Raw genomic sequence first — 25,145 nt, 5'->3', positions numbered from 1 at the left:
CGGTTGATTGGGGGAACAACCCATCTTGAAGACAAGCCGCAGTGCTAGCTCTGGGCGATGGTGTATTGGGGGAGCAACCCATCTTGAAGGCCAAGCATCAGATCTAGCTCTGGGTGATGGTGTATTGGGGGAACTACCCATCTTGAAGACAAGCATCACACAGGCGACTTGAGCTGTCTCAGTCGCCAAGATGGGCTTGCCTTCAAAGAACAGTGAGAGAGAAGCTCTTCCAATGACAGAAGTCCTGATCCTGGGTTGGGCCTGTCTTTAAGAACGATGTGGAATGGAATCTCCACCAATGGTGGTATGGCCCTGATGTTGTCCAAGGTACATGAGGGGAGGTGCCTCAGGTACGTACCTGAGCCAACTCAAGTAGGCCACTTGAGTTGAATCAATGGCTAAAGGTTGGGCCTGTCTTTAAGAACGATGTGGAATGGAATCTCCACCAATGGTGGTATGGCCCTGATGTTGTCCAAGGTACAGGAGGGGAGGTGTCTCAGGTACATACATGAATCAATGGCTTTAGGTTGAGCCAGTCTTCAAGAACGATCTGGGATGGAATCTCCACCAATGGTAGTATGGTCTTGATATTGTCCAGGGTACATGATAGAAGCTACTTGTGTCACGTTGTGACAAAAATGAAAGGGCTTATATTTGTGGTCTGGCTTTTAAGATACTTATAGAGCGTCCCTGTCAGTCTTGTTTGAATAACAGCACCTTGATCCGGGGCCCAAGGAGTTGAACATGTGGATGAAGTGTTGTGATGTGCCAGGACATGTAAAAGGCTCAGAATGTCCTTCAACATTGGACTCATGTGATATGAAAGCCTTAGTAGTCTGGCATTGATGTTTGTCCACAACCAGGTTCGCCCTGCGTGAGTTCTAACCTTGCCCCATAGGCAACCATCAGGAAAGCAGGAAAATACATAAAACAAGAAAAACATTATGATTTCTGCATCGTTTATTCCACAATTTCACACAGTTAGTCTCATTCAGAAGGTTCAAAAACCCCAAACTCAACCCCAGAAACTCATTGCATTGAAGTGAACCATCAAGAGCAATAAGACAATGGATGATACTGGGTGACAAAAAAAAGATTTTGTACTTTTGATTTGGGCCCAAATATGTGGATGCAAAGAGATAAAGCTGTCCCCTTGATATAAACCAGCTGCATCCATTTCCAAGGTGACCCAGGGAGCTTTAAAGCTCAGGAACGCAAACTGATAAACAAAATCATTTGTCTACACACCTGTAGTTCTGGCATAATCATATAATCCATTTCATTCAATAAGTCATTTACCAATGTCTGATGTAGAAACTACAATATATAGTACAGCACATATTGTGAAGCACATAAAATTATTCAAATTCGGCACAAGTTATGTTAGTTACGCCAGGTCAGTAACCTGTAACAGTGATTTTAAGTTACCGTAATCTTCTCTTCAGCTGCCATACATATTTGCAATTAGTCATTAGCACGAAAACAAAGGCACATAAACATTTTTGGGGTTCCAATCTACATTCAGTACAGCAAACCAAACTACAGCTCATACCAGAAAATGAAGTTCCACTAAGCAGAATTTGCCTTCAAACTCTAAACCGAAAGAGTTACATGTAATCTTAGTTGTTAAATTGTTATCAAAGGTTGGTACAGACCTTTCATAAAATTGTTTTGTGGCCCACTCGAATATTAACCAACCAGCTGAAAATTCATACACACTGGGTGGTTTCAGGACACGCTATATCCTATTTTTCTGTGACGATCAGAAAAAAACACTTTGGATATCAACCCACATGTACTGTCAAGTTCATGACCTATTGCGTACTTTCTAATCTCCTGCGTGGAGTGTGGTGAGGACGTTCCGCTACCCATAATTCCTCCAAAGTGTTGTCAACTTCTGGCGAACAGAAGCGATCAATGAATGACTGGATCAGACCAGAGGCACTTGAATCATACTCTTTCAATGTGATGTCACCATCTGCAATGAAGAGAAAGATGACGATTAGCAAATACACGTTTGCAAGCTTGAAATATTGTCCAATTTGAATGCATCCCACACAATTTTTGGAGGATTCTTAAAGCCTAGTGTTAAGTACCACTAAGCCCCCCCCCCCTCCAGTAATCAAATATTTCTCACCTCCAGAGACCACCATGTTGGTCTGCACGAACATTTTTCTCGGCTGTTTCCTCTTGAGCACAATGGCCCTGAGCGTCAGGAAGTGGGGTTCAGAATCATCATGGACTTCGGAGTAATGGTCGTACATCTTTTTGGCTGAGTCATAGTCAGCTGTGGCCTTGTACACCTGAAGTAAACCAAAATATAGTACACTTCAGTATCATTGTTTGTCACAGTTGAATGAATTGGTGGTCAGTTCTATCTGTTACGGGATAGTTTAACTAGGGTCTACCTGTAAAAGTCTTTTTAGCAAAAGGTAGAGACTGAAGGCTTAACCAGGGACAACATCAGAGGTAGCCCCAGTCTTGCAGGTAAGTTGTACCAGCCTTCCACAGCTCTCTATATCTGTAGCCTTGTACATGTAGGTTGTTGTTTAACTGAGTATTATGTAGTGATCTTTGAGGAAGATCTCCAACACAACTTTGGGAGAAAACTGTGGCAGTGAGGCAAGGCTTTCCAACTACTACAAGCAGCCTGCTGGGGCGCCAAGCTGAACCAAGGGAGTACCAGGCTGGTGCTCCCCCTATCATTCAATAACTCCTGCTTCTCGACCAAGAATATTTACCTGTAGTTTCGTCAAGAACTTCCCAATAGCTGGTTTTCCAACTGAGTTGATCTTGGACCTGTCCAACTTGATGATGAGGTCTGGCTGTTCATCCTCACCAATGACTTTCTTCACAGTGACAAGGCCGTCACCAGCTTCAAGAAGGACTTGCAAGATCACATATCGGGCTTGCATATGAGCCTGAAGAATGGGAGTGTGTTCATAGTTACCGTTCATGATCAGAATCAAGCCTGGTCTTCTTCCTACTCTGCATTCGATAATTTGTATCACAACCATCGATTATGGGAGGAAGCCGATCTGATACCTTCATCCTTCTTCCTTGACACATCTCCCAGATTTACAAACAACAAAAGATATTCCTTTGTTGTGATCGATGACTTGCCAACAAGGGCTTCAGGGCACCGGCCTCTCCTCAATAAAGCTTCTTCTAACAACAGCTTTCATTTGAAAGCTATGGAGAGCAATAAAATGCTGATTGGGCTGTTAGAGTGAAAACATGAATACAGCAAGGTTCTGCGTCAGTCACGAATTAGAATAGGTGGCCTACCTGTCGCCATTTCATGTTCTCCGGTGTGTAGAATTCTAAAGCCAGCAGACCAGCTCTGACCATATTCAACCAGTTGATATAGATGATGTCGTCTGCTTTGCTACCAGTGTGACTAAATATTCTGTAAACAAAGAAAGGAGAATTGATACTGAAGTATGTGATGAATACCAGTTGCTGACATTTCAAGGAAATCCTACCTCGGTCCGATGAATACCTTTAAAAGAATTTAGTGCTGATTCCATATGGGTGTGTGTCGTTGCTTACCTGAGCACCTCAGAGGAGAGGCAGAGATAGAGACCAACACATTCCGCCCGGCATTCCTCATACGATGAAGATATCACAGGAAACTTTGAATCGTACGTTTCCTTTGCCTCGTACCAACTCGTTATCTTCTCTCCGGTTTCTGTGTGGCGGACGTTTTCCGTATCAAAGTTGAACTGTCCATCTGTTTCCTTTTTGAACTGCTTGCCACTTCCGTGACCGAGCAACTCGTGAAGACCGACTTGAACCTCAAATGATGCGGCCTTCAGGTCCGCGTAGAGAACCTGGAACAGCAAGGCATTCTTTATGCCTTAGATAGACAAGACACCTGCACTACAACTGAACGTCGGTACATCCTTTTGAGGGGGTATTTTTCATTCTTCATTTACTCACATACAAAATAACGATAGAGGTCTGTTCCCCGACCATTATCACATTAGTAAGTTTCCAAGGCAGAATGTTCCTGGCTTTTTCACATTTTGAACATTAGCTGATTCATAATGAACACGAAAATATGTTTTGACAGAAGAAAGTGATGACTTTATCCTGAGACCAGACATAGATTTCAAGCAGTTTAGTTTTGATGTCCCAAGGGGGAAACTTACTTTGTCCTCCTCCTCAAGGAATGTGATCTTTGTATCCTTGTAGCCTGCCGACAGAACGTTTCCTAGGGAGACGTTCTTGAAGCCTTCTTCTTGTCTGATGTCATCATCTGAAGCAACAAAACATGCAGAGTGACAACAGGGTGGAGTGTGCCAGGCTCATACAGGTCATATAAACCTGAAGGTAGTGGGTTCAATCTCCTTGGCAATGAGTTGCAGAGTCTGATCCAAGCATCTACAGGGATTCATCAATCTTCATTATTGATCAAAGAGTCGCCAAGAAATGGAAAATCACTTACAGTTAGGAATGTTGATTCCAGCTGGGATGCCGCTGCCGCCGAATGTCACAACGTCCAACGACGTGAAATCAGGTCTTTGGAATGTGTCTTTTTCATAGGACGATGGCCACGGCAACAATGGGAGAAGATGCTCAGCGTCATTGACGAGGTCTGTGAACTTGACGCTCATTTCTTTGTTAACAACTGCAACGAATCCTTCAAATTCTCCCCTTGTTCCATAAGGATCCCGATAGGATTCGATGAAACCAATGTAGCTGAAAAACGAAAGAGCACAAATTGTGTTTTTGTAGAAAAAACACAGTAGAAGGAAAAATTATCAATATTGATGTATTAGGCATACCACACTGTGTCCCTCCAATTACAGACTACATCTACAGACCTAAGAATCAATCCCACTTACTTTTCTACAATAGGCCCCTTGTCTTTGATCCACCATCTGGAGCCGTCCTTGTGGGCAGGTATGGAACCAGTTGTGAAGCTCTCAATGTAATACTCTAGCATTTTAGATTGGGCTTCATTTGCTGCATACTCCTGAAAAATATAGCGCAAAAGTTGAAGGCAATAATCAATTTGAATCATGGGTTCAGTGCAACAATACCATGAGTTCAATACAAGAACTTTAGACTTGAACATCAACTTGTTTCAGTTGGCAAGCAACTAATCACATTTACTTTTCAAAAGTGCTCAAAAAGTACCAGATGGAGAAACTGGATATTTGATTCAAGTGTACCCAAAACCAGAAGTGCTCAAAAACTACTGACCTTAGCAGCTTTGAAGTTTTCCACCACTTTTTTGAGAATACTTGAATAATCTCCTCTGGTGACCTCCACATGATAGGTAATTCCTTTAGCATCATGCGCTTTTGGGGTAAATTCATATTTACCAAGCTCAGGCACATCTCGATATCCAGAAATCTGCTCACCTGGAGTAGCAGAAGATGTTTATAATGGGTATTATTATTTTACATACAAATCTTTTTTACCAGAAAAATGGAGTAGACAAATAATCACCACTGAGAGGCCGGCACCGAGATAATATTTGTGACGTCATCTGCTTTAGACATTGGGAGAGACCTCTGACATCATAGATATTGTAACATATACAGCACAATGCAGCAACGCCATCTTGGTCAGCATCGTCATCTCTGATTCGTCATTCCGTCAGTGATGTCATTTTCGATTCTTTCGTAAGTCAGTGGCAGCATCATAACTTGCCAGTGCACTTCAATATGAATTAACTAGACCCATGCATACAGATATCAACCATCAACAGATCCCCGCATTAGCAACAAAACTGACTCACTAGAGGTTTCAGCAGAAGCCAACTTCACTTCATAGGTTTTCCGACCTGTCGCATGGTCCACTTTTTTGAACAGTCGCGTATTGTAAGCACTCAAGTCCTGTAAATAGAAAGTTTTGTGACATTGAAGGTGCAACCAGTTTAAAATCTAAGTTTTTCATAACATACATGTACCAATACATACCAATAAAAACAACTGAAGAAAAACTCAGAACCTTTAGAACTGGGAAATGGTTTCTCTTTCTTCATCATGAACAACTCTTTGGAAACATATTTTCATCATACTCGAGGTGAGCCCAGCACAGCTGTTGCAGTTGACTTGCAACAGAATTTTGGAATGGTTCTATTCAATATCACAGGAAATATAACACATGATCAAAAGCTAACATGTTTCTAAACCAAGTGATACAAGCAAAGATTAACAAAATTTTTGATATGAGTAGTGTAGCAGACACAAGATGAATGGTGTGTGTTTGGTGACACAGAATGAGTGTATGTATGGAGATTATGGAGTTTCCTTTAAAATGCAACACATTACCTTTGATGTCAGGAACTCTTGAGAATAGTCAGCATCATGCATAACACAGTTTGAAGAGAAGTAAGTCGTTATGCCCTTCTTGCCGAGTCCAAGTTGTTTGTTCCTCTCATTCAACTCGAACATGGGTACCCCCACAGCATCCCACAGCTTCATGATATGTTCAGGGTCAGCTTTATATGCCGCACTCGCCTTTAACAACGCCTCAAATTTATCCTAAAAATAAAATATTCAACAAATTCACACACGTAATGGATTTGTCAATTACAGTTCTGAAGTTTTCCTTTATAAAAATCCTCCATCTTCAAAGGTGTTTACTAAACACGCCCCAATATCTAATATGTGACTCGCTCTACCAAAACTAGGCGCTTGTCGCATCTGAACTCGACAGGTTGATACGGACTTGTTGTTCATTTCCCTATTGTAGACCTTTTGTGAAATCTATTACAAACTGATTTGGTCACATTTCACAAAAGGTCTACAATAGGGAAATGAACAACAAGTCCGTATCAACCTGTCAAGTTCAGATGCGACAAGCGCCTAGTTTTGGTAGAGCGGGTCACATATAGCCCTGAGACGAGTATATCTTTATGTTTTTTAATGGTCTGATACCAGTAAGATAAGATTCATATACACATGAACAAAGTATACCTGGGGGATATCTGGGATAAACTTTGTGTCACCAAAGGACTTGTAGTTGCCCATGTTTGCATAAAAACCAGCTGCATAGATCAGGAGGGCCTGAAAATAAGAATGAGAGAATGAGGATAGAATAAGGAATTTTGGATCAGATGTAAACACTTTTATTTCTAGGTTCAAGACTCTTAAGGGGATGATATGCCATTTAATGCCATTGCGGGCCATCCCTAAGGAAACTTTTGTAGTGACAAAATGTTTTGAACTTTTTTATTACCAATAAGATTTTCTCTGTAATTTGAGGCCAAGAATAGCCAATAATTTGGGTGTGTCCTGTTATATTATATGTCGCCAACTCCATGTAACTAAAAACTATGCTTACCTGATACTCTCCCTCTGATATCCCTAGAGCCTTGGCAATAACTTCCAGTTCACTTGGGGTCTGAGCTCGGAAGAGCTTCTGCAGCAACAGGAAGACCCCTGGCGCTTCTGGGGACGTCTGCAAAAATAGGATGAGATTAGTATTACCAATAATGTTGGACATCAATGCATTGTTGCATCATCGTAGAACAACAAGGTGAAGCCTGAGAGAGATGGTAGACACAGTGACTTCTCTTACCTGAATGAGGACAATGAGGCCACCATACCATGAAGCATGAGAGAGATGGTAGACACAGTGACTACTCTTACCTGAATGAGGACAATGAGGCCACCATACCATGAAGCCTGAGAGAGATGATAGGCATAATGACGTTCCTTCTGCGTTAGGCCCTCAAATGCCGTCTTGCAATCGAGCAGAACCACCCCAGTATCATTGGGAAGGATAAACTGAGACTTCTCCACGACAGTGTTTTCCATAGCTATCAATTCTGAAGTGCGACCTGAAAATTGAATACGCAAAAATAAAAAAAGTATTTTTGGCAATTTTGACCCACCCCATGGCCCAATTTGGTAATATAAATCATTGCAAATGGTGTTTTTTTAGTGTAATTTAGTACCTGGGTGAACAAATGACAGCTTACCTGAAAATTGATCTGCCTTAAGCTGGATTGGAGAACTCATCACAATTCAAAAATGTTATTATTTTGATTCAGTAAAATATGAAACTTATCAAATAAACATTCACACACTTCTTTTAATGCTTATAAATGTTTTGAATGTTGGTAATGGTATTGAAACTTTCATCATACTGCCGAAGTTTTGCTTTGATCCCTTTATTTATAACGGAATGATGTCATCAGTTTGCTCGAAGCAATACTGGGAATTTCAATTTCATGGAAATTGCATTGTTGATATTAACCATCAAACTTCAGGATTAATGTGGAAAATGATAAAGGTGTGTGTTTCCAACGAGAAGAAAAGGGTAGTGAGGATTGATGAATCAATATTGTTTCAATTTTATCAGGACTCAAAAACGAAACTTGCAGAAAAAATATCTTGCATTGTATTTCGACCGCGGATACCAGATATCATTTCCCAGTAATCATACATGTACCTGTATACAAAACTGTAATGCAATATTCATGTAAATCAAATATTCAAATAGCCATCATGACTACAACATAAATTTTCAACTAGGCCTTTTTAGGATGACCTACTTTTGATGGATAGATTCATTCCGCAAAACTGTATTGACATAATGACCAAGGACAAGCATGGCCACAACACAAACTTTGTATAACAATTAACATCAATAAATCATGTTCAGGCCACTTTCTCTTTCAAAAGAATTTTTTTTTGAAGAATGCAAAAGTTTATGGACAAATATAGTCACGGATATAGTTTTCATCCAAAAGTTTTATTTGGGGTCAGGGAGAGCTGAAATGGGGGTAGCTTTTGTGACTTTTCAAACTAACTACACTCTACAGTGGAACCTCTGTTAGCGGACACCTCTCTATTAAGGACACTAGTTTTGGTCCAAATAGGTTGTTTCCATTCAATTTGACCTCTCTAAGCAGGACACCTCTCTACTAAGGACAGCACTTGTCAGTCCCGAGGGTGTCCTTCATAGAGAGGTTCTACAGCCTATACAATACATTTCACAGACGAAAACACGACAAAAGCATGTTCGTTACAACATTTTTGATTTTTTAAACTTTTGCAAGATCTATATGAAACAACTGAATCTACAGATATCATGTTGAACACCTAACGAATAGTAAAATGACACTAGTTCCAGAGATATCAAGCCCTAAATTATACTTTACAAGCAGTTTCTTTACCAGAAAATTGGAGAAATTGGAAAAAATTCGTGTCAAGAAAAACGGAAGTTGAAGACAAACCGTTGGTTCAAAAATATTGATGATTTTAGTCAATAATATAAACTTATAGCTCTACAGCAGGTTAATTATTTAGATTGCATTTTATTGAAATTTATTAAATTTGAAACAAGACTTACCTATTATTATTTTGAGGTGATCATGTCTATATTTAAATATAATTGTATTCAAAAATAATATATTAAGACCATTCATTAACCCTTTACAATGTATACACCATACATAAATGTAAGGTGTCATTGTTGTAAGATTCATTCATCTGTTGGGTTCAGTTGTCAGAAGCACATGAAGATGATCCTTGACCCTCAACAATAGATTTTCATTTTTTGGCTTCTTCTTCCAGTCATGTGTTTGCTATTGAATAGATAATTAATCGGTGAGTTCAGTTTTCGGTCATTTCCCGATTCCTTTATTTTACAAGTGTGATCAATCAATGATAATGTTGATCTGCAGTGAATGTGTTTATTGCTAACGATTGATCTTTAAATATGTTGCCCATGGGCCCCTTCCGCTAAAATCATTTTTTTGCAGAATTTTACTTTCTAGACAGATGTAGGGTAATTGGGACCGAGATCATTCGATTACTTACTTCATTTGCATCCCCTAACGTTAGCGTGAGTAAACGCGGCGCAAGTAATCAAACACACCAGGTGCTTGGCAATGCCTGGAAAACGCATATTACTGGGGTAAGGTTAGAAAGTGAACATGTCCAGTCTCTTTTATTGTTCATATTGTGTCTTTGTATGTTTTCATTCAATTTCAGTCAATATTTTAGGACTTTACACTGTTTGTACCGGCGTCCCATCTGTTCTGATCAATGTAGGCCTGGGGTGTGTTGTGCACCGCACTTGTTATGATCTTGGTGCAAAAATATTGGCTGTCTAATTGTTGGCATTCAGAATAATTCATGAGTATGAGCATACCTAAGGCACATGGCTATGGTGTCGCTAGTGATCTGAAAATCTTTTTATTTTGACAGCACCTCATAAATGTCACAGCATCATACTTGGTCCATATTGAGTAGGGCCAAAAACAGAAATTTCAGAATAAAAAAGACTCCAGTTGAAAACCCTGAGATAAATCTAAGGTGACAGAAATGATGTTCGCTTGCTTTTCCTCTGGCAAAGCAAATTTTCTCTCAAAATGGTTGCCATGGTAACTAATTGGAACTGAAGGCAGCTTTGTGTTGATTTGCGGAGATTGGTCCATATTAGTTTTGGTAATTCAGTTCAAGGTTTGTGTACCAAAAATGGATAAAATCATATTGGAATAAGTGATGTGGTATTGATCAGGTCTGGTTGCTCTCGAATAAACTGGAGTACAACAACAATATGCTGGGGCCCATAATTCTTCAGCTGAAAGGAAACTGGAAGTCGGTCATGTCAGTGTGCTTCTGTTATCAGCTTGTTGTGGACTTGTTTTCACTGAATCAATGTCTTTGAGTCTTCCATTACAGAAGTGGCAGATTAGAATAGAATAATGAGGTTTGAGTGATTTTCTCCTTACTGAAACTGAAGGGTAAACAGCAGCCATGATGTAGGCCCTATCTTGCCTTGAACTGGATGGCTCACATCATCTCTGCCTTCTTCCAGCATGACCTTTGAGTTGCTTTCTCCTTAAGTGAAACTGAAAGCGAAACAGTAGCCATGATGTAACGGCCCGGTGCTGCTATGCGCTTTCCTAATATTTTCATGCAGGTCTTTGAATTTGGCTTGATTGATTGACTATACCTCATGTGTTATTGATGAATGAGTCGCAGGTTCCAAACACAATAGTTGCCTGTAAATGACTGCTGTCGGCGTGGTAGAAAAATATTGTTAGAATACAATTGATTGAAGCATTGGTATACTTCCTGAACACACTGTTTCCTGACCAGTACTTTTACTATGCATAGATCAGGTGGTGAAATGTTGATATGTTAAAAGTGTATCACATCGGCAAAATATATAGTGACTCCAAGTCCAAGGAAAATCACCTGACTTGATGTATCTTGTAGTCGTTTGTGCCTTTGGCTCTGAAAGGTCTTGTGCATCGATTTTCGATTTCCTTGTTGCGGAGCCGAGTTCTGGTCCTCCACAATGAGTAATTGTGCATTTATCTGGACGAAAACAGGAAGAACTCTACAAGTTTTATTGACCTCAAAAGCACAACTTATGTACAACTTCCAGGCTCGCCGTGCGGCCAGCCGAAGACACAACACGCAACACTGTTCCTTCCCACTCCCAGCCTTTTCTGCATATTAAAATGAAGACGAAAAAAACATGAAATCAGTCTGAAGGTCTGTGAAAAGTGCCTCAGTGTCTTGTTCTTAGAAATGTCTGATACCAGCCTGATATCCTATACAAACATTTATCAATGCCATTCCCGATTTGCTTCACCCTGATCCATATGGTGTTCCCATTTGATGGCATATTGCCTTCAATCAATATCAACCACCCCGGCATACTAAAGATTCAATCTTTAAGAAAATATCAAATCAATCCTGTGAATGGCCTAATTTTTGCAAGAACTCTATTTTCGTGGATTTCACAAATAAACCTTGATCCACAAAAAATTATAAAAAATCTGAAAAATTTGAAAATGGAAAAAAATATTATAATCTGTCAAAATGAATATTGTGAACAGTAATTTTTTTCCAATATCTATAGAAATTTGAAAAAGGCATACATTTTTGCATTTTACAGTATATGGTAATTTGTATGGAAGTTATCATGCATGCACAATTTCTCACTGAATTTTAGCTACAGCAAGAAAAAATATCGAATTTCAATTCAATACGTACGACTTGCTCTGAGAAAATTTGATTACCAGATGTAAAAATCTGCTTAGTGTATGCGGATCACATTCTCGGGAAATGGAATGTTTTGACATGGAATGTTCCTTCATGTTGGGATTTAAGGGAGGACAGCCTGATATCAAAGTATCTAACAGACACTTCCCATTTTATTTCGCTATAGAGGTGTCGTTAAGCATTTTCATTCAGCCGGGCCATGGGGATGGTGCAGAACACCGCTTTTCATCCAAAATCTGCATCAATCTGCATTTCTAAAACATCACCCCCTACCCCTTGCCAGCTAAATATGGCCCTGCTTATGTGACATTTCAGTTTGGAGAAGGACTTGCATTGAGAATTGAACTTTGTGAAATGGGGACCAGTGCCTCAAAATTGAGCCCAGGCACCACTCTGACCAGAGTTTTTCATCTAGCTTGAATTGAATTTTCAGAACTGGTCTTGTCGGTGAATTTACATGTAGAATATTTGATTGCCTTTTCTTTCCAAGCCACAGCTGTGTTTGTGTAATGTAATTTGTCACCACCACTATGAATATTGATTTAAGAAGCTTTTACCCGGCATAAAATTGTCTGAGCAGGTTGAGGTTTTGATGAGAGAATGGTTCTTTGAAAAATGACTTTATTTTGTTAAAAAAGATAAACCAAGAATGCTAAATTCCCATACCCACCTTTGCAACTTACCCATAACAACCCCCTTTCCAGCACCCCCCACCCCTAAAAAACACCCCCCACAAATTCCTGAAGTCAGAATAGCTTTATGATGGGTTTTAGTGGCGAAATTGTTAGTTTCTACTTTCCCCTGAATCGAATGTGTTTGTGGCGTTTCAACGTTGGAGCCTTAAGACCAGGTCTATAAGTGCCTGGTTTGGCCATGGAAGGGTTAATGACATAGCGAAGGGAAAATAACATTCTCAGGCATGATTTGGCGGTTTAAGCGCAAAGATGATCTCATTTTGTTTGATGTAAACAACCCTAGGTTAGTTTCTTTCGGAAAGCTGGTTCAATTTCTGAAAAAACAGGTGAACAGCACAGGAAGAGGCTTTATCTAACTTTTCTGTTGGAAAATCATTAGCTCATGTTTCTTCAAGAATTTCGTACGTGTAGTTCGCTGTTGGAAGTGAAATGAATAAAAAAACAATGATAAGTAAGGTGCTTACTTCACATAAAACAGAAGTTCCCGCAAAAATAGTGGCTCCTAAACTTGATATAGTGACACCAGTAACCAGAAAATCATTTTAACTGCTCTTAAGCCTCCTAGAAGGCTTGACTATAGGAAGCAGGTTTGGCCACCTAGGAGAGAAATGATGAACTCAAATAACTGCTCTTAGCATTGGATATTCTTGTGATTTAAAGTCAGTACATCATGTTAACGTGCAACTGTTTTTGTGGGAACAGCCTTTCCCCCAAAAATGTTGTCACGAATGACAGCGTTTCTTGATTTTGACCATGGCAGGTTATGAGTCTTTATAAACACAATATTGTCCTGTTACCGGCAATGTTTCCAATGTCCCCAAAATGAATAATGAAGCATCATTGCTCCGCAAGTTGATATTTTATACAAATATGAATAATAAAAAGAATCAACCATCAGTGTCTGATTGCATTTGAACAGTTTGTCTGTTACTCTCTTCAGCTGCATATTGTATTACCCCAATCACAACCATTACCGCTTGGTGGATTAGCCAATCTATAGGTACACTGGGAACCCAGTGAGCTGTCTATGTATGTTGGCAATTGCGCTCCGCTGGGAAAAAACCCAGGTATTACAAATGCTTGTAGCGCTAGCACTCAAAACATACAAGTTAGAATGACGACGTACCGACGTGGAAAAAATTTATACGCTAGATCGCCAAATGATGCATACTCACTGAAGAAGATTTGTATGACATTGCTCATCGGTTATTTGATCTACGATCTACGAATTGAGCAAGACATGAACGCATAAGTGTCAGCGTCTTACTAGCAAGCAGCTCCTGGTAGTCACTGACATAGCAACGCATCTTATATTCTTAACGTCAGTGCGAGGATTTCATACATGTCATATGCTTCATGGATACAATGATCTGTGTCTCTGCAGTTGGTCACTCATTTGATCGGGTTTGGAATTGCTTATATTCCAAGGGCGAGTCTTGAATGGTAAGTGGTATGGAAGAACACTACGGTCGGACTAGCTTAAATTGATCAGTGTCTCTGCTGCTCGTCTCCTAGTTGATCGGGTTTAGGATTACTTATGTTCCAAGGGCAAGTCTTCAATGGTGCAGTAAGTCTTTCTGGCACTGGTGGACCTTGTGTCAAACGAGAAAAAGAATCCTCAATACAAGTGATCAAGCTCACTCCCAGCAACTGTGTAATTCACTTTCACAATGTGACATTTTGCTGTTCCTCCCATCTGTCGATTGGTAGTTCGTCTGCCACTTGAAGGGAGGCCTTTGATCAATATTTGGTATTGGCACATTACAACCCACTAATGGTGGTCTTGTCCATTAGCGGGTTACCATGTTTATGGTGCCAATATATTTAAAGGGACAATGAGTCTGTTGACTGTTATGTCCCAGGGTCAATATAGTAAAGTGGATAGCAAAATCAGTCTGATGTCAGCGCAGGGAAATATGAAAGTGGTGAATTACATATTTTTTTATAATATCTATCTCCAGAATGAGTTCATGTTGACAATTAGATCATGTCTGTAGTTCTCTAACACATGCAAATTGTTTGATCTCGCATCTGCCGAAACCAGGAGAATAGTTATTGCCAGCAATAGCTGCGCCTAACCAATAACCGCTTCCAAAAACTGATAACGACTAATGCCAGCAATCGCACACTGTTACCAATAAGTGCTGTGGTCTCACTATATTATTGATGATAGCAGAGGTATTGTAATTTCCTTGTTGTGGCAATATTATGTCCTTGCTTCAGTATCTAAGATGTACTTAGGCCTCCTGTGCCAAAGACTGGAGTTGTACTCCCAGACCCAACCCAGCATGGAACTGGGCATGCCATGTATACCATGACCAAGACCATGGCTGGTATGCTACATTACCATGTTTGATATGCAAGTAGCATCCAGACCCAACCCAGCATGGAACTGGGCATGCCATGTATACCATGACCAAGACCATGGCTGGTATGCTACATTACCATGTTTGATGCAAGTAGCATCCAGACCAACCCAGCATGGAACTGGGCATGCCATGTATACCATGACCAAGACCATGGCTGGTATGCTACAATACCATGTTTGATGCAAGTAGCATCCAGACCCAACCCAGCATGGAACTGGGCATGCCACGTATACCATGACCAAGACCATGGCTGGTATGCTACATTACCATGTTTGATATGCAAGTAGCATCATGAGTCTACAGAGATCTCTATGGATGATGGATGACATGAACCCGTTTCCCTCCAGCAGCCTTGTTAACAATACTATCAGTCATTGTTTATGTACAATAGATTATACCAACTTACACCACCGTGAGAGACCGATAGCTTGCTAGCTACATACAAAATGATTGAAGCCAGATGCGTTTTAAAAAGAGACGTTACCTTCAAAACATTGCCTTGGGTTGAAACAAAAGTAGGTTAGTTATCTTTGTATTTTTCACTGGAAGCAGTACCTTCGGTACATTATGTCTTGTGGCTGATGGTGCTACCAGCTTGTTTTGAGATCATTAATATGAAGAGCTCAATTGTTAGGCAGTTGTCTTCATTTTCTTGTGCAAGATGAAAACGGGACCAAAAAAAACTGTAGAAATACTTGTACACAGTTTGTAGGATGGCTGATGCCCGCAAGCGACGTATGATGTATTGGTCACTTGAGGCTGACTGTAGTTACTTGAGATATCCTTGCTCGCTTTCTGCAGAATTTCAAACCCATGAGACAATTACCACACTGAAACCATACGTTAATTGACTTGCCATTTCTTTCATGATATCAGTATATGAGAAACTTCTGCATGCTAGCTGCGGGTATTAGGATTGTGGCACATAAAGAATTCTTGATGATTCTTGTGCGAGGTGTTCTAGTGACTGGGAGGATTAATATTCCTGAGAATTTTCTAGTGACCGGTGACCGCAGGCGTGGCCTCAGTGGGAGACCTCAGTCAGCACGTCTCATTGCTCTGAGTACGTCTCGGCTCCAGTTCCCTTCTAACCTCAGGTATTCATGGCTCATAAGTTTGACTTGTTGTGTAAGATGAAACCCTCCATTTGTCTGTTTGATTAATTGTCAGGCTTCCTTTTGGCCCATTACTTTTGAACAAATGATAATCGCTGTATAATGTTCTAGAGCTATCTCTCTTGCTACATTGTATGCCTTCTGAAACATATTTTTTCAGAGAGCACATGTTAAAAACCACCAACATCCTGTGCTACATGTATGTGGAATATGTTTATTTTGCTTTATATCTGACACCTATATATCCAGGCTATCTTCGTCTTTCTCGAGATGTTTAACATGTTTTAAAAGCAGCATTAACCCCTTAACACAAAAAATCATCTCGTTCAGGGTGAGTTTTGGTTTTTACTTCCACTATATCAAACCAATGTTTAGATCATGAGACCAATACACTCACCATCAGACCCCCAGCACCAGAACTGTCACAGTCCATCCACTGATTTGATTTCTGTCGATCTTTGACCTCCAGTCAAACCGTGACTCAAAACAGTCACAAGGCTGCAGGGCTGATAAATAATGCAGGATCAGCGCAGCAGACGATCTCGCATTTCGTTTTCCAATTTCATATTGACACTTCTCAATCTCGTGCATGATATACATGGAAATTCCTTTATTTATCGATTTTGCCATATGGAGCTGGAAGGTTTGAACAAAAATAATTGGAAACGGATGAAATGTGAACTGAAATATCACTGTGTTCATTTCCTCCGTGGTATGGAGGTTGACTGGAATGCGAGTTGTCATCAATTCTAATTTATGTTATGACATGCATGATGTCGATTACTTAGCATGTCTCAATTTCTCAAGTCAGTCTCAAGTTGATATTCCCTGGCAGGACCTCTGACAACTGCTGTCTGGGCAGAGACAGGTGCAGATACAGGGGGGGGGGTAATGGGGGTTCAGAACACACCCCCCCCCCCAAGTCTGTTCAGCAAATTTTATCACTTTTTAGTTCCTGGCTAGTGCAGGAAGGGTTACTGCCAATCTCCAATTCGATTTACTGTGTTGGTCTTTCTACCTTTTCTGACTCCGAAAAAAATAATGAGCTAGATATCTTTATGTGGTGTCAGTATCTTAATATTATTCTAACCAAGCTGATACTGAATTACATTGAAAAAACAACTGAAAAACAAGGATAGAATTCTTCTGCACATTGATACGTGTTCAAGATTCTTTATCTACTTGTCAGTTTCATGAACTGATCTTGGCTTACATCAACACTAAAGACTGGTGGTTGGTTGAAGAACATGTACTACAGAGAGTGGTCTGCACATCCAGTGGTGGGATTATGATGCTTTTATCGGAAAATGATATCGCCAAACAGAGGGAAGAAAGAAATAGCCAATGTTATCTGAAGATGAGAAATGTTTCTTTCTGGTCGTGGGATTATTTCGCTGAGAGAAGTGGCTGTTTTTGAATCGGATGTTGTTGTGTTAGAAACTGGGGGAAAATTACCTATGTTGCTCATTCTCTCGGTAAATTGCAGGACTTTTCGTTGTCTTTGACTGTATGATTACAATTTTATACTAGAAGCTCCTATTTCTTAATGGTCCCTGAGACAAGACCACAATTGATTTTTTAAGCCTTTTAGCAGTTAAATTGTCAATGTTTGACCGCGACGCATCAAAGAATGCGTCGAGTAGTGAAACTGAAATTCGGATATGATATACGGGTTAGTCTTGCGAGTAACTGGTGCGATTTAAATTGGTGATTGACCACGGAAATTTTTTTTTAAATTGACAAGTTTGACACAAGTGGACATTTTTACCCATTTCGGCCATTTTCACTCCAAATTTGAACCACCCCCCCCCTATGGCCAGGTTGTCGAAATTCAAAATTATTTTTTTTACCAAACAATTTATTTATATCTGTAGACTTGCCACAGCAAATATTTTTTCAATACCTCTCCAAATATGTACTTGAGAGTAAAAAACATGCCCTCGTCTAATAGATAGGCCTCGACCCTCCAACCTATGAATATTCATTAGTGGTCTTGTCTCCCCTGGATCCATCGTATGTATGCATGTAAAACAACACCAAATGATACTACCGAAATAAGGTATTAACAGTCACCAATATATTACCATTAGGCCATTGTTAGATGTTGCATAGTGCAGTTGTCTAAACTCTCCTCATAATGATTTATTTTGTATAACTTCCTCACTCTACCGAAACATGACAGATATTACCAAATGGATGTAACCAGAATAGGAAGGCAGCAATATTGTCCTTCAAGTGTCGAGTAGGCGAACCTATGCATGCAGTTATTGATATGTTGATATGTACACTGCGGCGGCTTTAGTTTTATGAATATTTCAGTGTTTTCTGGTGCAGAACTAAATAATATTGCGTTCATCAGACTCAGAGTGAGCAGATTGTAATGGACCTATGATTGCTTTGCCAGAGGTGGAATGGATTTCTGTCACTGTTTGGTGTTGTTGTCAAATTCAATTTACTGCTGACACAACTGTGATTAACCAATAACTGGATTGATGAGAATCTTGAATGTTTTGTGTGTTTTGATAAATGCAGGAGGATAAAAAATTGATTCTTGCATCAAAGATCTATTACAATTTCAATTATCCTTCAAGAACAGTTTGTGTTTTTTCCAACCAGAAGCAAAAGTCTTGTATACTAGCCATTATAGTATGTTAAAACAAGTTGCTGCCAAAATACTAACCATGTCTTTTGTCGTATATTTTCAGCCCATCACATGACGTATTGAAGATAATAACCATATCATCGCAAGGCTTCCTCTGAAGGCAAAGCATCTTAGTATGTCCTGAGGACCTCTTCTGATGTCGTCGAGTTAATTGGAAATCTTGCGATATGGACAGAATTCCTGGCGACTCTGTGATAGACAGACAAGTCGGGTCACGAGAGCCGTATTCGTGTTTGACCCTGATGTGTTGGACATCAGTGTCGGCATTGATTGGACTATTGATCATTCGATGAGTAATCTGATTGGATGCGATCAATGAGTAAGGAGAGGAGTATATTGGAGAAGATCGACCATTTGCCGCTGGCCGCTATGAGCAGCTCGCACTCAATTCGTGATTTTGACAGTAACTGTCGGCGGGAATGCTACGTCGGCTTGGGAACGTTGATTCTCGCAGGTGGGATATGCCTGCTTGTTGCTGGGACCATCATGTTGGTCTCGCCAAACACCTACTGGGCGGATAATCTATGGATAGTATTCCTTTTAGTGGGTACGGTCTTGACGTTCTTAGGAATCTCAATGACCTGTTACTGTTCCAGAAAAAAAACGCGATATCGAACCGTGAATTCGGATATCATCAACCAGACCATTAATCAGACCATCTTACTTCATGAAGGTGCTAATCGAATACAGCGAAGTGTCCAGGTGAGTTTGTGAACGAGCAAGGGGAGGGGGGCAGGTGACAGTCTGTTCTGACATCAGGGGATCATATAACCAGCTGGAATGGCTGGACAACCCCCCCATTCAGAACCCTAGAGGAAAAATCTAACAGAGGTAGCTGCATTACCCTACACTATATTACCCTGGACCTGTACAGTACATCATAGGCTTCTAGCAGGCCCTGTACATCCTCCTACTATTGATAAATTCTCCACATTGTCTTAGCTACTCCAAGTACCTGAATGTGAAATGGCCCACAGCTGCAAATAACTACAACTACTTGTTAGTTCTTCTACAGTTTTGTCATTTAGCTCACCAGTCTTGATATGCGCTCATGTTAGCTTGGTTTGCAGCCAGGGCATGTTCAGCCAATGAAATTAGATTGTCAGGTTCTTGTCGGCACCAGTATTGATGCCTCCCTTATCGAAACGTTACATTTTTGCAGATTTTTCACAATTTTGTAACGAAAGTAGCCGACATGCCTCACTGTATGTCTTCAGCATGACTCAATGCTTGGTTGATTGGAACGAAGCAATCTTATTTCCTTGGCCTTTATTGTCTGCTTCTCGTTAATGTTGTTGTTGTGCACCTGTTCTTGCTGCTAAACGTTATTGGGTGAACAGGTTAAAATCTGTATGTTGTGACAGCCTTTACCCTGAGCTTCCAATCACATTCATCGGCCATTATTTCATTATCATCTAATCGCTTTGTTAGAGACTTCCTTTTGACTTCATACGAGGGGGGTGGGGGTCATTAGAAGAAGTTTCACTAGTTTTTGAGAAAAAAAAATTTGTTATCCCCTTTATTTCAATCCAAGCAGAAACACTGCCTGTTCAGACCTAAATACACACGCTAGAGATCTATTTAAAAGCTTGACAGTGGTAGTGCCTGAAGCTGAATATCAATAAATGGATTTTGCGCTGTAAGAAAAATTCCATCATTGACTGCAGTATTATATATATATATGTCGTCAAGATTAGAGGCAATGGACTGTTTTCCTGTGTATTACAAATCCTTGAAAATTTGATCCGCCTTTTAATGTATTTTTTGTCTGATTTCAGGTGCGAACCACATCATCGCCTCGATCAAGCCAGGCCGAATTACTGCCACGGGGTAGCCAGGGATCAGCCAGTTTACATTTAGTGAAAAAGTAAGTGGAATTCTAAAACACTCCGCAAATGAGCAATTTTTGTTGCTGCTACCTATGACATCATAATGATTGTGATTGGAGAGCGCCAATTATGATACAACACTCTAAAATGACTGTTTAATTGGAATTTAGTGTAAAATCAAATGCAAATGAACAAATTTGCAAATTTTGAATTCATGCAGGTCTCTTTGTTCTAACCATCTTCTTTGCTTTCAGATCTCCAGCCTTTATGAATGATCCTCAGTATCCAGTACAGTTTGGCGTTCCATGGTCAAATAACTTCTACGATTCCACAAGTCAGTCATCCTCCGGTTGCAGTACCCAAGCCACAAGTACAACCACCACAGTCCAACAACCATCCACCTCCTCATCAAGCCATGGACAGTCCTCTTCATCTTCCTCTAGTACCACCTCTGTCATGCTTTACAGTACCTCAGCACCTCCTAAAAGACTTTACAAGCAATCCAGTTGCTGATTGGTCAATCTTCAGCAATCTGGTGTTTGATTGGTTTATTGAAGTCAATGGTTAAGCAGCCATGGTGCTGACTGGCTAAGTAAACTTGATGCTGATTGGTTGATATCTGTCAACATGGTCATAGTTGCTGATTAGTAGGGAAGTTGTTGCTGATTGGTTGATATCTGTCAACATGGTCACTGTTGCTGATTGGCTAAGGAAATTAGATGCAGGTTGGATTGAATCAGACAGCAATGTCATAGCTCTTGATTGGCTTAGGAATGTTGTTGCTGATTGGTTGATATCAGACAACATAGTCATGGAACTTTGCTGATTGGCTAAGGAAACGTGTTGCTGAATGGTTGATATCAGGCATGTAGTTGCAGATACATTGAGCTTGTCTTTGGTATGAGTTTTTAGTCAAGTAATGCTGACTGGTTGAAGGCTGGTTGAATCAAAGCATTGCTTTTTGATTTGGTTTGGCAAAGTGATAGCTGATAGGAGTTTAAGTGGTTGTGGAAATTGGATAGTTATAATCACTATTTGATATTGTATATCTTGCAACAGTGTACAGTGAGAACTTTTCAATGTCAAATTTGTATATTGTCGATTCGATTGGTGGTCCTTTAATCCAATAAAGGTGTAAATTCTTACAGTCACACAATCATGTGTATGACCCGTCACAGCAAAACCAGTCACATGTCGCTCTGAGCTTGGCAGGTTGAGATGGACTGTTTGTTCATTTCTCTGTGGTCTGCCTTTTGTGTAATATGAGCACATCAATTTCTTCCATTATCTCCTGGTGTCATTTAGGCTCATCTTCTGTGCGACATGTGCCTGGTTTTGCTGTACAGGTCACATATTGGTTGTCGAATATGTACTTTCAAGTGAAAGTAGTTTGAATATATCAAGTAGTATATGTTGGCCCAATTCTGCTTATGGAGATTGAGCATGAGTCAGAAGATCTTTGTTGGCTTTATTACAAAGTATCGCAGAGAATTGTGCCAACCAGCCAAAAAAGGATATAAGTTGATTTTTATTAAGATCATATTGTCAATTAAGTATTTTCTTATTTGATGATTTATTCACATCAGTTTCTCAGATGATTTACTTTGTGTTTAAGTTTGACTTTTTCTTTTGTTAATGTTTAATTTACATTTTTTTTTTTTTATTCATTTGTTTATATATTGCGATATCAGAAGGAGTTTTTCAAAATGGACCTGCTGATGGTCTCTGCATTTTGAATCTTTTAATGCATTTGTGTACATGTAGTTAACCCCCCAAAACAGTTGGCTCTAGCCCAACTACGTCTTGTAACCATTAGATAGGACATAAATATAAACTATCCTTTGATTAACAGAAGATTATAATGTTTACCATGTGACTGGTTACTGTGTTTTGGGCAGGTTTTACTGTCTAACACTACTGAAATTGAGGTCCTTTCTAATTACTGACAAAGGCAGACCTTCCCTAATGTTTCTTGACAATCAGTTTTATCGGCAAACAACTGCTAAACGTCAATATTTTGATCACAAAATCATATATTAATGTAATCTTTATGAAGTTTTACATGATGTCTGTAAATTTCATTACTTGTGAATTGGAAGAAGTTGAGAATTTTGTGAAAGTCCCACAACATACTTTCAAGTCAGTGCTGCCATCTACTGTTCCTTTTCCAAAATGTGAGCTTGTCTATAGTTTTGTTCATATCTTGAGATGGATGTGCACTCTATCAAAATTAATTGCAAGCCAGCTTTACATTTTATACCTTTGATTTTAGAGTAAAGTTCGTGTTTGTCTTATTTTGATAGAGTGGTCTCCAATGTCGCCTAAGAAGAATTTACAGGAAATCACGATTGAACACACCAGAAGATATGGTCAGTTTTATCTGATGATGACGATTGTAATATTGAAAGAAGATATCCATAATATCAATAAAAGTTTGGTGAAATGTTTTGTACTAAGTCTTTAGATGTGAAAATAAAGAGTATGCTGTTTATAACTCTTTTGTGTTACTTCTGGAGTCTGTTACAGTCACAATCCTTCCTTTTTCTCACAAGATGAACCAGATCTTGGGACAATCCTCCTCTGAGGTCACAACCCAGCCTCTCCTGCATAAGACGACCGACCATCTCTTTAGACAATCCTCCTCAGTGCATAACCCTGCCTGTCCCTCACAAGACGACCATCTCATAGAACAATCCTACTCCGAGGTCACAACCCTGCCTGTCTTTCACAAGACGACCATCTCTTTGGACAATCCTCCTCTGAGGTCACAACCCTGCCTGTCCCTCACAAGACGACCATCTCATAGAACAATCCTACTCCGAGGTCACAACCCTGCCTGTCCTTCACAAGACGACCATCTCTTGGGACAATCCTCCTCTGAGGTCACAACCCTGCCTGTCCTTCACAAGGCGACCATCTCTTGGGACAATCCTCCTCTCAGGTCACAACCCTGCCTGTCTTTCACAAGACGACCATCTCTTGGGACAATCCTCCTCTGAGTTCACAACCCTGCCTGTCCTTCACAAGACGACCATCTCTTGGGACAATCCTCCTCTGAGGTCACAACCCTGCCTGTCCTTCACAAGGCGACCATCTCTTGGGACAATCCTCCTCGGAGTTTACAACCCTGCCTGTCCTTCACAAGACGACCATCTCTTGGCACAATCCTCCTCTGAGGGCACAACCTTGCCTGTCCTTCACATGACGACCATCTCTTGGGACAATCCTACTCCGAGGTCACAACCCTGCCTGTCCTTCACAAGACGACCATCTCTTGGGACAATCCTACTCCGAGGTCACAACCCTGCCTGTCCTTCACAAGACGACCATCTCTTGGGACAATCCTACTCCGAGGTCACAACCCTGCCTGTCCTTCACAAGACGACCATCTCTTGGGACAATCCTCCTCTGAGGTCACAACCCTGCCTGTCCTTCACAAGACGACCATCTCTTGGGACAATCCTCCTCTGAGGTCACAACCCTGCCTGTCCTTCACAAGACGACCATCTCTTGGGACAATCCTCCTCTGAGGTCATAACCCTGCCTGTCCTTCACTTGACGACCATCTCTTTAGACAATCCTCCTCTGTGGTCACAACCCTGCCTTCCCCTCACAAGACGAACCATCTCTTTGGACAATCCTCCTCTGAGGTCACAACCCTACCTGTCCTTCACAAGACGACCATCTCTTGGGACAATCCTCCTCTGTGGTCACAACCCTGCCTGTCCTTCACAAGACGACCATCTCTTGGGACAATCCTCCTCTGAGGTCACAACCCTGCCTGTCCTTCACAAGACGACCATCTCTTGGGACAATCCTCCTCTGAGGTCATAACCCTGCCTGTCCTTCACAAAACGACCATCTCTTGGGACAATCCTCCTCTGAGGTCACAACCCAGCCTGTCCTTCACAAGACGACCATCTCTTGGGACAATCCTCCTCTGTGGTCACAACTCTGCCTGTCCTTCACAAGACGACCATCTCTCGGACATTCTTCCTCTGTGGTCACAACCCTGCCTTTCCCTCACAAGACGACCATCTCTTGGGACAATCCGTCTCTGAGGTCACAACCCTGCCTTTTTCTCACAAGACGAACAATCTCTTGGGACAATCCTCCTCTGAGGTCACAACCCACCCTGTCCTTCACAAGACAACCATCTCTTGGGACATTCCTCCTCTGAGGTCACAACCCTGCCTCTCCTTCACAAGACGACCATCTCTTGGGACAATCCTCCTCTGAGGTCACAACCCACCCTGTCCTTTACAAGACGAACCATCTCTTGGGACAATCCTCCTCTGAGGTCACAACCCTGCCTCTCCTTCACAAGACGACCATCTCTTGGGACATTCCTCCTCTGGGGTCACAACCCTGCCTCTCCTTCACAAGACGACCATCTCTTGGGACAATCCTCCTCTGAGGTCACAACCCACCCTGTCCTTTACAAGACGAACCATCTCTTGGGACAATCCTCCTCTGAGGTCACAA

The 25,145-nt window shown here is 40.8% G+C and overlaps 2 protein-coding genes across 4 annotated transcripts; one reads left to right on the top strand and one right to left on the bottom strand.

Annotated features, from left to right (window-relative positions):
- Positions 1 to 942: 942 nt before the first annotated feature.
- Positions 943 to 11,291, bottom strand: LOC135484378 (dipeptidyl peptidase 3-like). 3 transcript variants are annotated; one of them, XM_064765776.1, is made up of 15 exons: positions 11,175 to 11,291; positions 7,611 to 7,801; positions 7,303 to 7,419; positions 6,936 to 7,025; positions 6,288 to 6,500; positions 5,753 to 5,849; positions 5,212 to 5,372; positions 4,851 to 4,981; positions 4,451 to 4,704; positions 4,155 to 4,261; positions 3,553 to 3,833; positions 3,289 to 3,409; positions 2,742 to 2,921; positions 2,138 to 2,303; positions 943 to 1,978 (listed from the first exon to the last, which is right to left on the bottom strand). In XM_064765776.1, exons 2-15 carry the CDS (start codon positions 7,776 to 7,778, stop codon positions 1,815 to 1,817), a joined length of 2,250 nt encoding a protein of 749 aa, XP_064621846.1. In that variant the 5' UTR covers positions 7,779 to 7,801; positions 11,175 to 11,291; the 3' UTR covers positions 943 to 1,814. The 3 variants fall into 3 exon arrangements, with proteins under 3 accessions (XP_064621846.1, XP_064621845.1, XP_064621844.1); XM_064765775.1 differs by lacking the exon at positions 11,175 to 11,291 and adding an exon at positions 9,143 to 9,179; XM_064765774.1 differs by lacking the exon at positions 11,175 to 11,291 and adding an exon at positions 7,943 to 8,093.
- LOC135484379 (vitellogenin-1-like) lies at positions 9,432 to 23,156 on the top strand. Its single transcript, XM_064765777.1, has 4 exons — positions 9,432 to 9,575; positions 18,875 to 19,533; positions 20,610 to 20,698; positions 20,915 to 23,156. Exons 2-4 carry the CDS (start codon positions 19,138 to 19,140, stop codon positions 21,171 to 21,173), a joined length of 744 nt encoding a protein of 247 aa, XP_064621847.1. The 5' UTR covers positions 9,432 to 9,575; positions 18,875 to 19,137; the 3' UTR covers positions 21,174 to 23,156.
- Positions 23,157 to 25,145: the final 1,989 nt, after the last annotated feature.

The sequence above is a fragment of the Lineus longissimus genome, chromosome 3, assembly GCF_910592395.1.
Source record: "Lineus longissimus chromosome 3, tnLinLong1.2, whole genome shotgun sequence".
NCBI classification, from domain to species: Eukaryota; Metazoa; Nemertea; class Pilidiophora; order Heteronemertea; family Lineidae; genus Lineus; species Lineus longissimus.
The sequence above is the reverse complement of the archived record's forward strand: the minus strand, read 5'-3'. Positions and strand labels throughout refer to the sequence as shown.